The 14,039-nt window shown below is 36.4% G+C and overlaps 1 protein-coding gene across 6 annotated transcripts in view; it reads left to right on the top strand.

Moving 5' to 3' along the window:
* Positions 1-14,039, top strand: part of VPS35L (VPS35 endosomal protein sorting factor like) — a 58,954-nt gene that overhangs the window by 7,753 nt on the left and 37,162 nt on the right. For 4 of the 6 annotated variants that reach the window (XM_074919573.1, XM_074919574.1, XM_074919572.1 and 1 more), the window contains exons 3-13: positions 878-1,045; positions 1,321-1,443; positions 1,778-1,802; positions 2,884-2,960; positions 4,409-4,537; positions 7,673-7,757; positions 8,681-8,740; positions 10,930-11,026; positions 11,435-11,482; positions 12,529-12,622; positions 13,953-14,030. In XM_074919573.1, the coding sequence (XP_074775674.1) occupies positions 878-1,045; positions 1,321-1,443; positions 1,778-1,802; positions 2,884-2,960; positions 4,409-4,537; positions 7,673-7,757; positions 8,681-8,740; positions 10,930-11,026; positions 11,435-11,482; positions 12,529-12,622; positions 13,953-14,030 (984 nt within the window). The remainder of the gene's footprint in view (positions 1-877; positions 1,046-1,320; positions 1,444-1,777; positions 1,803-2,883; positions 2,961-4,408; positions 4,538-7,672; positions 7,758-8,680; positions 8,741-10,929; positions 11,027-11,434; positions 11,483-12,528; positions 12,623-13,952; positions 14,031-14,039) is intronic. The other 2 variants (XM_074919578.1, XM_074919577.1) reach the window with 1 other exon arrangement.

The following is a 14,039-nucleotide window of genomic DNA, read 5'->3' as shown; positions in this document are numbered from 1 at the left end:
CACTCCTATAAAATTTAAAAGCTTTGAAGTTGGTGGTGGTAGTAGTGAAGTTGCTTTCTGTATTAGTGGCCTGTTACTTTAGAGACATCAAAGGTTTACTGTGTTTGTCTTTTACAGAAATTGCTGGTACTGTTACATGTCAAAACCAGTCTCCTTCTGACTAATACAGCATTTCAACTTGTGGGTTTTCTTGGTTGCATTAAATGCTGAATAATGGATAAGTTTGAAATCAAATTGTTGCATTACAAATAACCTGCATAATTGCTTGATATAAGATTTTTTTTTCGGGTTAACTTCCAGTCAGCTGTATGCTTTAAAACATTTATAACTTCTTTACTGTATGAGAGGCTTTTAAAAATGTGGATGTGCACAAAAAACCAGCTTCAAAGAGATAAGTCATACACTAATGAGTGAAAAATGGATAGCAGCTTCTACTCAGGAAGGTCAGCATGGAGACAAGATGGAGGCCTTAAGAATGGATTTGATGTTTCAGCCTTGAGTATTGTGCGAGAAAACTAAAGATGAGACTGGTGGAGGAAATCAAACAGCAAGACAGAGGTTGGATTAGATGGAAACAATAAGAGAGGACGAGTACTAGAAAGAAATTTAGGATGGTTGTTCCTATAGTTCTTTAGACCCGGAATTGGAAGCAAAAAGAAAAAAGTAATGGGAATGCTAGTGCAGTGTCTCCAGATTCAGGGGAAGAAGTAGTGCTTCAATTTAAATGTTAATGCTGATTCTAAAGAGTTTCTTGTAGGTGGGTCCTTGCTTTCATTGCAACAACACAGTTTATGTAGTACATATTTCGATGATTTATTGAAGAAAATAGGGGGAAGAGAAAGTATTTTTGTTTAATAATTTTGAATTTTTCTTTCAGGTTACTGAATCCAAGACTAAGAAAATGAACCGTAAAGGAAGTACTTCTTCTACCTCCTCCTCTTCTTCTAGTTCTATGTTGGATCCATTGAGCAGCGTGTTGGATGGTACTGATCCCTTGTCGTTATTTGCAGCAGCTGCAGATCCTGTGACAACTACTGCTACCATGGTAACACTGGAGGGCAGTTAACTAAATAATATTTTAAAAAAGAAACAAAAAAACCACAAAGTCAACACTGAATAAAATACATTTGTCTCACCAATTTGGAGGTTAATACAAATAGAAGATGCACTCTATTAGTAGAATAAACTATTCTCTTTAATTTACCTGTTTTATGTAACTTTATGGATCAGTAAGTGCTTGAAACGTTAAGGTGACCTTTATCAGCCTTCTATTTTCTTATCGATTTGTATTTAACATTTGCACTTGTGCTGCTCTCATAGGATAGTACACGAAAGAAACGGGATAAAGATGACAGCCCAGCAGTAGGAAGTGACTTTGAACCATGGTCAAGCAAACGTGGTGAAATCCTTGCTAGATACACAACAACAGAGAAGCTCTCTATTGTAAGTGGCAGCTTTTCCAGTTTTATGTCTTTTTAGTAGACTTTTAACGGATTTTGGATGTTGCTGTTTTGCAGTTATTTCATGAGTAAATACTGGTCCTCTAAATTTCAGTTTTAATGTTGTACCACAAGCTCTCATTTACAATGATTGTTTTGGAGTCTGTTGATACTTAGAAGCTGTTACTTTGTCTTTTTGTAACAATACAAGTAACTTCTGGTCTTATGTCTACTTCTAAATTATTAGAATCTTAATTAGCATTGTAATTACCCTGTGCATTCTTGGAATGCTAAGAAGTACATGTTTTCTAAAGTCTGCTTTTTCTGTCTCTTCACAGAATCTGTACATGGGATCTGAAAAAGGTAAGCAGTTCCTTTATATCTAACAGTAACAGATTTTGCTTGAGGTAGGTTCCAGTGACAGGTTTGTGGTCAAGAATAGTTGAAATGTGATTTCCTCTCCTTCCCATTTCCTAATATATGGTTGGATCTGTGTTTTTCTTGTGAATAGGACTTCTGCTGGATTTTTACTTTAAATAATTGTTGAAAACAAATCACCCAACAACCTTGTCTTGTATGCCTTTTAGGCTAATGAATTTGTGATTATGTGTTGTGGAAGGAAATAGAATTCACAGCTTTCCACTGTAGCTTAAAACTTTCTTCCACTTGAAGGGAGCAGTGATATTTTGAGGATCATGTTTATCAACTCTTCTGCTTGCTGGAAGGGAAAGCAAACAAGTCCCTTGAGAACTTGTGCAGTTATGCTCTTTACATGAAAGTGAAATTATTTCAACTGTGTGCTGAGTGTTCAAGAAAGAACCAAATGTTAAATATTTTATCATGTTTTCCAGCAAAGCAAATCCAGGCTGAGTAGTCATAGCTGATTGCATAGTAAACCAGAATTTGTCTGTATGAGTAAACATGCAGCATTTCAACTTCTGCAAAAAAAGGAAATACTTCTTTTTTTGGAATGAGAATGGTCAAACACCATAACAGGGTGTGCGTAGAGGGTGTGGAATATCTGTCCTTAGATATCATTAAAATGACTGGATATAACCCTGTGTAACCTGTTAAAACTTCAAAATTGGACCTGCTTTGAGGAGGTGAGTTGGACACAGACCTCTGTAGGGCTTTTTTTAACATCAATTATCCTGCAGTTCTATCCAGTGGTTTCTTCCTTACCAGCAGAAGTTGCAAGAAAATCTGTTTGTATTCAGTTTTGCTTACTTCTCATTCTCTGTTCAAATTCTCATTCCCCGTTCGAAGTGAATGAACTGTAGGTATGTTTAAATGTGTGTCTTCAGGAATAGCCACCAAATGGATCAAACCACTTGTCTTCCGTCATGAGAGCAACTAGTTGTCCAAGTCTGGCAAGCTCCTTCTTTCCCTTTAGAAGTCCAAGTGTTTAAATGTTAAAGAAACTCTAACATGTAATTCTTTATAGGAAAAGCTGCAACTACTGGCTCAGCAGTTTCTGAAAAAGTGAGGACAAGGTTAGAAGAACTGGATGATCTGGAAGAGGTGAGAAAGATTTCTGATCCGTTTACATCGCCATTTTAAAAGTGAAGTAAATTTGTGAAATAAAAATCTTTTAAGAAGGTCCTGATTCTGAATATGCTTATGCAATCTTTAGTCAAATATATACTTTCCATGGGACGACTTTAATAATTCCATCCTTACTGTTACAGAATTCAGGCAGAATCATATTCTTGTATCACTAGATATTGTGGTTGAAAAATTCACCTGATCTACTGATTTGATTTACCTTGGTACTGTGTACCGTGCTCTGCAGCTGCTGTAAAGCTTCATGGAGCCTAGTAGTCTTAACTTCTGATAATTTTGTTTGCCACTGTTGCAGAAGCTGTGTACTGCCTACCTGAGCTTGATTAAAGTTACTTCTACATGTTTGATAGAAATTCTGAGTACTCAAGTTACTTCTCCAAACTGCAATATTTTACTGTGTAAAGATGAGGTGTTCCATAACTACTTTTCCTAAAACCTGAGTCCTTTGGGTACTTCTGGAATTGTTTTGAGTAATGTAGTTTTGAAACGTCTGCCTCTTAACTAACTTCAGGTTGCCCATTGCCTGAGCCAGCACGGTTCTAATAGTTGCATATCACAAATGAAGGATTAGATTCTGTTAGTAGGAAAATAAAGTACCCTTTCCCATAAGGAAATATGTAACCTTGGGTGAAACTAATTGTGTTTGTATTTTATCTCTTCATCCATGATTGTTTTTACTGATGGTTGTTTCTAGACTCTCATACTGTGAAGTCTGTTCTGTAATGCAGCTTAATAAACTCATCAAAACTAGTCTTGAAGGTAGTTTTTAATGTCACTCATACTTCTACTGAAAGCTGTTCCAGAACCACCTTCTGGTTTTAATAAATATGTTTATAATCGCTTTGTTCCTGTGTCAGTTTGGTTCTAAAGGTTAAACAATTATTTCACTAGTTTATTTTTGGTATGTAACGTTTTTATAAGTTCTATAAGATATTCTGGAAAAAAGATCACAAGAATGCTCCAGTACTGAGCATGAAATGAAAATAGTTTTATTTTCTTACTGAGGGTGAAGCATAGCCAGATTTTTCTTGCTGTCAACAAAATTCTTAGGACCGCACTGTCAAGACAGTCTAATTTCTCACTGATACTGCCTCCACGTAGGCACTAGTATGCTTATGTATAGTGTTAGTGTCTTAACTCTACCACGAGTACCGTAGCACTGAAATAGTGCAGCGTTTCTGATCTCATGGACAGCTTTGGGTACCAGAATGCATGACTCTTGCAAAACAAAGCAGTTGCGATGCACTCTCGTGCCAAACACCTGCAATATTGATGCAGCAAAGGTAAGAAGGGAAAATTAGATAATTCTGTAATTTTTGTGGGTTTCATCCAGTGATTTGACTCTCTAACAATGGCACTCTCCTTCCTTGCTCCCCTTTCTGAGTAGATTCATCTTTTCTTGCCAGGGGTCACAGAAGGAGCTGTTGAATTTGACTCAGCAGGATTACATGAACCGCATTGAAGAACTGAACCAGTCTTTAAAGGATGCTTGGTCCTCTGATCAGAAAGTAAAAGCTCTGAAAATAGTCATCCAGGTCAGTTTTACATTTTTGCTCTGTACAGAACGGGTCAGTTTGGTGGTATGGCTTGTCTGAATTCTTTCTTGGGAAAAGAAGGGTTTCTATTACTTTTCTACTATTTTCTTCTGTTCTTCACTGAAACCCATTTCTTGCCAGAAGTCATAAAACTCTGAATTAGTTGAACTTTCGACTGTTTTGTTATTGATTTTGACTAGATTATGTGGAATGGAGTCCTCATTAAAAAGAGTGGCCAAGTGACAGATGTGGAAATTTTACCTGGTTAGGGATAATTAGAAAAAAATAACACATAGTGCTACCAGCTCATTCTAGGACATGTAATTTCCTGTCCTCTCCTTTTCCCCATCCCAAATAATACCAGAATAGCTTTTTGCATGAGAGTGTTTTCCTGGTCCAGTCTCACTAAGGCAGCTGAATAGTCTGATTTAGGATCCTAGCAAAGTACAAAAAACAACTCCAAATTTTTTAAGTGTTTATATTTTTATGGGGTTTTGTTTTGCTTTTTAAATTTCCTCCCAGCCTTCCTCTGGCTCATTTAAGGCGATGGGCTATTAGGGGGGTCAGGAGGGAATAGGACAATTAAATGCTCTTTTGTTTGCTTGGCCTTTAAAAAACTCTGCTAGAGGCAGAGTGCATCAGAGGACAGAGGAGATAATGACATCCATAAAAGCTGTAAAACTGATGTAATGCTAATAGTCACCAAGCGGGGTTATATAAAGTCAGGCTTTTTTTTTTTTTTCGCATGCTGGATACTCTCATGAACACTGTTTGCAGTAATTTCAGCTTAAATTGTGGTAAAGACAATAAAGGAAATGAAACATAAATGAAGGGAGATCAGAAAATTATATGTGACCTAGGTTGACTAATGTTCTATTGTAATACTATGAAATCAGCACTATTATTTTAAAAAAATTCTATAGATTGCATTGTGAAGTGTGAATATCTTGGTGAAAGAGAATGCAGTATTAAAAGTCTGGAGGAGGAGAAAAGGGACATAAATGTGCTGTATTTACAGTGCATTAATATGTATATATACAGTGTCTGACGTGCAGTGATAATCCACACATTAATCCTTTCACGTATTCTTTTACAAATGGTTTCGCAAACAATTTTGAAATAATGTAGTTTCTAAAATGGGATTCAGTGCTTTCTTTTAGGAAAGTGGTATCAAAATTGCATAGGTTTATCTCTCGTAAAGCATGGTCTGTGTCTTGTTCACTTTGCACTTCATGTTGCGGATGCTGGATAAGAATGAAATAGATGTTTGGGTAATTAACATGAATACAAAAATCTTTTGTAGAGGAGATTATAAGTAACTAATAGTAATTCTTTACTTTTAAAGCAGGATAAGAAACCTGACTGAACTTGCCTTCTTGTGGTTCTTCCTAGTAAATAATATAATTTATTAATGTTGTATCCTCTTAAAGAATTAAGCAGTTTTCTTGACATCAGGCTGTGATTATATATGTAGTCTATCATTATTAGTATCACATACTATTTAGTGTGCAATAGGAGGAGTGTGTTTGACCTTCTTTTTGGTTGTTATTTTCAGAAATGTATACTGGGCTGGAAAAAGCAATTTTGATTTGAGTGCCAGAATGATCCTTATTTAAGAACTGATGATTAAAAACTAATGATGAAATCTTTCATTTGGACATTGGGGATGGAGCCCTCATTTTCTGTATGAGAGTTTTACAGAGCTTGAAGTGCAGGAAGAGTTCTGGTTATTAAGGCAGGGTCTGGAGTTATAACGTGAATTCCTCAATTACCTTTTTACAAGATACTTTACTTTTTAAGATGGAATAAGCTAAGCTACTTAGAGTAAGCTGAACTAAGTTGATTATATATGTGAGGTCTAAGAAAAGTGGTAAGTAAGTGTTCATGGTGTGTAGGTCCTAAACAGCTACTGAATTACCTTTCTTTGAAGGTGACTTACCACACTGTAGGGAAGATTCTGCTTTGGTTGTAAGATGTGAATGCTCTCTCCTGTCTTTTTGGTGCACTCTTTCTCCCTGAAGCATAAAGCAAAAAGATTAAGTGTGCCCCTTGTTTAAGCATGCTCAAATGTTACGATTTTCTTATTTAAACAAAGCAATCTTGGAGGGTATTGGATTGCTTCCTGGAATTTTGGAATGTAATGAAAACTTTATTTATTCCACTGAGATTCAAGAATTGTCTCCTCATGAAGAAGAGAGGAGCCACAGAGATCAAGAGAATACTGTACTTGTCAGTCTTAAATAGAGACTGGAGAAGGCTCGTGGTCAAAAGCCATGTTTGGCTCGTGTAGGGAGTCTTTCTCTCCCCAGTCAGTCATTTCTGTTTTCTTTAGGTGGAAGTTGATTCTTTGTCCCGAAGTTTTTCTGCAGTCTTCTCACCACCTTGGAAAACAAAGTATAGCTTTATTAAATGTCTTTAAAATATCTTCATTCCTCACTGTGTATTTTGAATTTATATTATAAATGGTTCCTACCTGGACTTGCATTCAACAATACTAGAACTAAGTTGGCTAATACGTTTCCAAATGGGCCTTTCTATCAGCCATCTTATAGTCTAACTGCCACGATCATGTTGGGTGCCTGTGGGTGGTGACTGATTACAGATTTCTCCCTGGAGCTGACTGTGGACCAGCTGGCCTGTTTCCAAAATTGGTTACAGGAGCTGCAAAGATGTGTTGAAAACCTCATTAGCTAAACTTTTAAAATTGTTTCTTAGTTTGGTCTATTTCAAATTTTGTGTTTGATATGGATTTTTAGAGAGATAGTGAGAAACTGAAAAAATGCTCTTAAAAAAAGTTGTTTTAGAAAAGAATTGTCTTTTTATGCTTCTGGGGAGAATTCATCTTACAACTGCACAGATCTGCATGGTCAGCTGAAATTCTGCATTGTGTATTAACTTGTATAAAGGGAAAAAAATCTGTGACTAGCTCTGCTGGAAATGAAGAGTAACCAGAAAAGTACAAAGAGTACCATGATGTGTTATGTTAGATGTTCTTGTGCTTTTTGCTGGATAGTTGTCATCTTGATTCTTTCCATCTGTGGATACTCATCTGTTCAGCCTGTCTGGAGTAAAAACACTAACTTGCATTGTTTTCTAAAATGTTTCTTTGGTGTTTTTTTTTTTTTTTCCTTCTAGTGTTCTAAGCTTCTTTCAGACACAACAGTAATCCAGTTTTATCCAAGTAAATTCGTTTTAATTACAGATATCCTTGATACTTTTGGTAAGTACTAATGTGTCAAACTTACTACGTAATTGTTAATAAGATGAAAATGATTTTTTTGTGATGTTAGAAAACATTGAAGTTACCTGAGAAGTGCTGAAGTGACTCTCAGTTTTAATGTTGAACTCTTCCAACATAAACTTTTGGACACCAGTGGTATAAACATGGTATATAATTGTTCAGAAATTCTTGAGTGAAGTCTTTAAAATCAAATGCTTAATTTTGTAGTTTTACTAATTACTGGTGAATATCTGGAGCAAAACCTTAGGAATAATCACGATCTCTGCATTTTGAAATTGAAAACACGCTTATTATTATGGTAGCCTCTTGACTCAGCATTTCATTCTATTTGTATTTGAAGACTAGAAGTCAGAAAGTTTTCTTTATCTGAATAGGGACTATGAAGTGATCAAAATGTAGTTAATGAATTTAATCCATTTTTATAATTTTTAAATGATCGTTTCAGTGAAATTATTTTTCTGCCATGTTGTGGAAAAGATTTATGATGGCATTCAAAATTAAAGAGTATTTTGATGTTTAGCAGGACATGATATGACATAGATCCAATTATATTTTCAAATCTTGCTTCATCTTTGTGCTCTTTGCTAATTACTGAAAGTTGCTGAAGATAACATAATCTCCAAACCATCAAAGACAGGACACCAGCTGTCCTTTCCTGGCCTGGCAGAAATCTGACCTGTGTGCTACCTCTGTGCTTATGGGAGCTAGATAAATTTTTTATAGTGTGTGAAGTGCTAAATACAGACTTAACGTTTCAACCTCACTAGAGGGCAGCATAATGTTAGTGTTCTGGGAAGTTTTTTCCAGCTGATTTCAATTGATATTGGAGGAGGAAGCTTTGTATTAAGATTTTTACAGTTTGTTTGTTATGAAATATATATATATTTATTTTTTTTAAACAGGGAAGCTAGTGTATGAAAGAATTCAGTCAATGTGTGTGGACAATCGTGTCTCTTTGCCAGGTAACTTTGCATTTGTATCTGCTGTGGTCCTGGAAAAAAAACATGTCTGAACTAACTTGAGAAAGGTTAAACAGGACCCATGCTACTGTATTTCCTCTGGAAAAAGATCTGATTTGAATCTGGTCATTTTCAGTTTTTAACAGAGTAAAGTCTATTGCTTATAGCTTCCACCATTCACAGTGTTTGTGCAAGTTTACATTTTAACTGTGAAGAATATACCTAAAATATAATAAAATGTGCTTGTGGCTTTGATGTTACTAAACATAAACTGGGTCTTCCTGAGACCTGAAATCACAAAGAAGATACATATGTAGAGGTAGAGTTAAACATGAATGGCCAAGTTAGATGAAGGAAGACTTCTTTTTTTCCTTTTTTTCTTAGAATATGCTCTTTTCGGAAAGCACTACATTTTAGTAGCTTAAAGTTAATGGTACAAATTTAACAAAGCTGCAAGTCTCAGGTTTTGGTAAATAGATGTTTTTGTGGCTGCATTGGAAACTTGATAGTTTTGCTTTAATTAGGGAAGCCTTTTGGAAGACAGCAGCAGGCTGTCATTGAGTTGTGATCAGTTTACTAGGATAGCATAATTTTTCTAACTTGGGCCTTTTCTATTTTTTTTCAGTTGATGTCCCAACACAATGTAAAAGTCTTAATTTGACATTTACAGTACAAATGTATGTGGAAGAACCTTTTTAGAAAGGCAGTGAAACATTCCATGCATTTCCTTACAGTTTGGAGTGTATTAAGTGTATGTCCTTGAAATACGAAACATTCTAACTCTGTAGTTGAAGTCGCAGCGGTACCATGAAGTTGCAGTTAAATCTATAGGATTTGATCTAGAAGCTTGAAACCAACAAATATTTAAATTTGAAATAAACTTACAGAAAATATTTAAGATAAATTTGGCTGTTGCAGATCTGACAAACTGTTCTTATAAACATTAATGAAGGCAGACAGTTTCTGTATCGTGTCACGATTCCTGGGCACAGTTACCTCCATTCTGCAGAGCTGAGCTCATGCTGCAGCTATACAGCTGCCAGGCCCATTGCCGGTGGGAACTTCCCAAGCTGCTATAAAAGTGGGAAGGAGAAGGAAAATGTGTGCTGGGCTTCCTGTGCATGGCAGTGTGAACCCCTGGGGATTTCAGGCCCAACCTCCATACTCATCCCGTGGGAACCAAGTGAAACAAAGTTGGATGAGAACTCTTAGGGTCCTAGATGAGAAAGAACATCTTCCTGTATTCAGTCAGCATCTAGCATGCAGCTTCTCTAGTCTTGGAAGTCGGAAACTTTCTTGTGGAGCAGGAGCTTCTCACCTTCTGGGGACAGGGATGGGAGAGCACTGGTCTATTAAAACTGTTTCACAAGGAGTCTGTAAGCAGACACTCACAGCACAAGCTGCTTGTGTAGCTTTTTCACTGAGAAGAGGGACCCATCCTTCCCAGCCATCTTGCCTCAGAGCTGGGTGATCCCAAGAAGCCTGTTGTTGCCTTCTGTTCCAGGCAGTCTAGAGAAAGAGGAGGCAGTTAGCCATGCAACTGCATGCCCATCTGAACAGAGCACTGTCCCCCTAACCCATCTGTTCCAGCCCAGGGTGGCAGCTTTTTCCTGCTGGCAGCTGACACAAATGGTCCCAGAACTCATGAGGAGAGAACTGTGCTGCAGTGTTAGATGTTTAGTGTACAAAACCAAGTGTTCTGTCAGCGTTTAATATTTTCTGCTTCTTGCAATGTAGTTTTAAATAATATTTTTAAAAAATTATATTAGCCTATTAAAGTAAAGAATTTGAGGGATTAAATCTCTTTTATATGTATGCATGTCTTATAGATTTATGTACATGTATTTGTTATAGATTCCCTATATATATTTTTTTTTTTACAATTTCTGCTTTTGGGGGGAGTCATAGGTTAGATTTCTAAGTAGCAGATCTGAGATTGGCTTGTGTGCTTGACTTCAGCTTCTGAAATTTTACTTAATGCAAGATGGAGGCTTTAATGACTTCTTGCTGTCTGTGTCCTCAGCTCTTACTGCTGCACAAGGTATTTGAGAAGCAAACCTACTGCCTAGTTTATTATGGTGTGCCTAATTTCTTGTTGAAAGGAAAGAGAATACAATTTTAAACCTAGAATGAAAAGTAACTTGTTTCCAGAAAGAATGTAACTATGTCTGGGTGGTTGTTTTTTTCCCCAGATAATTTTTCTCCAGAGTGTGTTAACGATACAGCCAAAGAAACTTGCTTAAACTGGTTTTTCAAGATTGCTTCAATCAGAGAACTCATTCCCAGATTGTATCCTTGTCAAATGAGACTCTCAGAGTGTGTCTGCAGGTTTTTCGTAGACTTTTCCAAAAATGAACATGTTTGTTTCAGTAAAACCCACAGCAATCTGATGTTTATACTGACTTTGTTTTGTTTCAGGCTGTATGTTTTGATTTTAATTTTGAGTCATGTTTCATAGTGAATGAGTGCTGAATTATTGGCTAGGAGCAGCGTGGCAGTGATAAGAGTTGATGTGTGAAGACTTCTGAAACAAAGTTTCAAAATCTTGTAGATAAATTGTAAAAATCAACAAAGTGTACTGAGATTAATTACAGAAGGCCTTGAAATAGTTAATTCAATATGTATTCAGTGTATAAGTTTTTGTGTTTTTAAATGGCATGCATCTTAGTTTTGTTCCTTAACTTGGTTTCATTTTAGTTACGTGGAAGCAGCAATACTGAAGTGCAATAAGTTCCTATCCAAAACGTAAGCGTAAACGTTAAGTATGGGAAGAGGTGAACTGGGCAGGCTTATAAACCAATTTAAGGAGTGAAGCTTGCTAGTTTTGTGATTAATAGTGGATACGGTCTCAGTAGATCTGGGAAGAAGCAGTACTGAGAGGTTTTGGAGTTTTTAGTGAGAATGCCATGGAAAAATTCAAGGTGAACTGTGATACAATTTGAAATGCAACAGTGCTTGCAGTTTTGAAATATATGTATAATTGTGACATCAGGAGTTGGCAAATTAAAAAACAGTGGCTTCAGATGGTGGAGGGGGAAGTGAGATTGTTGAGATGAAGAGTGTGGCAAAAAGACAGGATAGAAAACTGAAAGGAAAATACTGATATGTCGCATTGCTAGAGACAGAGTTGGAGAAACAGTTTAGGAGCAATGAGCCATTATCTATTGAAAGTCTTGGTATAAGCTTCATATGTTGCCAAACAGTGTCAGTTGCTGAGCTGAAAATGTTCTTTCACACGTAATCATCCTTTTTCAGTTATATTTTGAAATGAGTATTGTAAGCCAAATTGCTACTACAGTGACAACTTCATTATCCCTAAAAAGCAGTTCTTTTACTGGAATTGATGGGCCTCATCTCCAGGCACTAGTAGAGCTCTGTCAAAAAGGACCTGTGGGAAAATGAGACATACAAGGAGTTCTGCCAGTTCTGCTTTAGGCAGCTGCTTTCTTCACACTGAATTACAGCCCTTCTATAGCTCTGCTGTTTCTCCAAACTGGAGGAGGAGTTTTTCAGTTGTGCTTGTCTTTTACAAGCCAAGCATCCAACGTGGCTATCTGCACTACTCCTAATGGCAAAACCTGCAATTTTAATATAGGATATGTGTTACTATAGACATAAAATTTTACTTTGGCAATAAAATTTTGTGCTAATATGCTGCTTCTTTGGTAGGTGTTTCTATAACTCATGCTCAATTGTCAGTCTTCAAGGCAGCTACTGAAGATATCTGTAGGTGATTTAATTCTGTTATTGATTGTTAAATCTTATTTTTTATTTCTAAAAAATCTTAACAGGGGAATTTCGGAATGTCTCCCACGGTTAACGTCTATGATTAGAGGAATTGGAGATCCACTGGTTGCAGTCTATGCAAGAGCATACCTTTGCAGGGTAGGCTATCATTTAACACTTCAGATCTGTATCAAAGATTTACTGTGGCTAGCTCTGCCACTAAAGGAAAATTTCTTTCAACTACTGTTTTTATCTAAAGTAGTCAGCAGCCTGTCTCTTCCTTCTAACAAACCAAAAATTAAAATTTCTCTTTTGTTTTAATAATTGAGAGTCTTTCTTTAGGTGTTTATAATAAGCAAAAAGAAGTATACGTGCTGCTTATGCCAGTTTTTCATCTTCAGGTAGGGCAAAATATTATCGACCTAAGTGAAAGGAGAGCTTGGACTTTGAGACTACGTGCTGTTGTCTGATCGCTAGATGCTGCTTTGCATAGTTAATATATGCACTTTCCCTATGTTTGTCTTCCTTCTCTTACTGCTAGAGTGTATGTGGCAGGCAGAGGGCTGGCAAGCTTCTTGGCAGAGTAGCCACTTGGTAAAGTGTTCACACAGTGGATTTTTGTCTGACTGCGCAGTGTGGCAATGTTCTTATCCTCAACTACTCCTGCAGTTACCTTAACAGCTCAGCCAAGATAAACTTAACCAAGAAGAGACCCTAAAATGATTCAAAAAGTCAACAATAGTGGAAAAATATTTGTGAAATATGTTTTTGAAGTAGTGGCAAAGATCTCAACTATAATTGGAAAATGGTAGGGCTGCTAATTAGTAATACTTGTATGAAATCAGCTGCCATTATGAAATGCAATGAGTTTGTTCAGTGCTGATGTATTTCTTATGTTTGAATAAACTGTCCAGTATACTTTTGGTATACTAGTCAGGGGTGTTCATATGAATTCCTGCATCTGCAAGTAATTGCTAAGCTCTGGTTTATGCTGATAGATGAGCTGCTTAGTTTATTTGAATCCTGAAATACAGTAATTGCCTGCATTTTGGTCATAGCCTAATCATTCCTACTACATAGTGCAAGGTTTCTGAAGGCTTTTTAGAAAACAGTTTGTGTGCACAATCTGCCTTCTACTGCTACTGCTACAACTAAAAGAGATGCATAATGATAAAGCAGTTAGGACTAATAATCTAGTAATAGTAATTGCAGTTACGTAGTAAGGAAGAGCTTAGCATGCTCCTTTTTGTCGACAAAGGTGATCATACAAAATAGTGAACATTTTCTTGGAATAAAAATCCTGACTTTTATTTAAAATAAGAAAAATTATTGTCATGCAAAGCATTTAATTGTCTGTATTCCAGCTATTGAGACTATATTAATACTTTCAATAATACTTTCCTCTGGAAAATGCATTTTTGTCTTACAGTTGAAGGCGAATAGTAGGTGATGGATGCAGATAAAAATCTGTCTCTTTCTTTTAATACAGGTTGGGATGGAAGTGGCACCACAACTCAAAGAAAGCCTTAACAAAAATTTCTTTGACTTTCTTCTAACATTTAAACAAGTAAGCAAA

The sequence above is a fragment of the Athene noctua genome, chromosome 15, assembly GCF_965140245.1.
Source record: "Athene noctua chromosome 15, bAthNoc1.hap1.1, whole genome shotgun sequence".
Classification (NCBI taxonomy): Eukaryota; Metazoa; Chordata; class Aves; order Strigiformes; family Strigidae; genus Athene; species Athene noctua.
The sequence above is the reverse complement of the archived record's forward strand: the minus strand, read 5'-3'. Positions and strand labels throughout refer to the sequence as shown.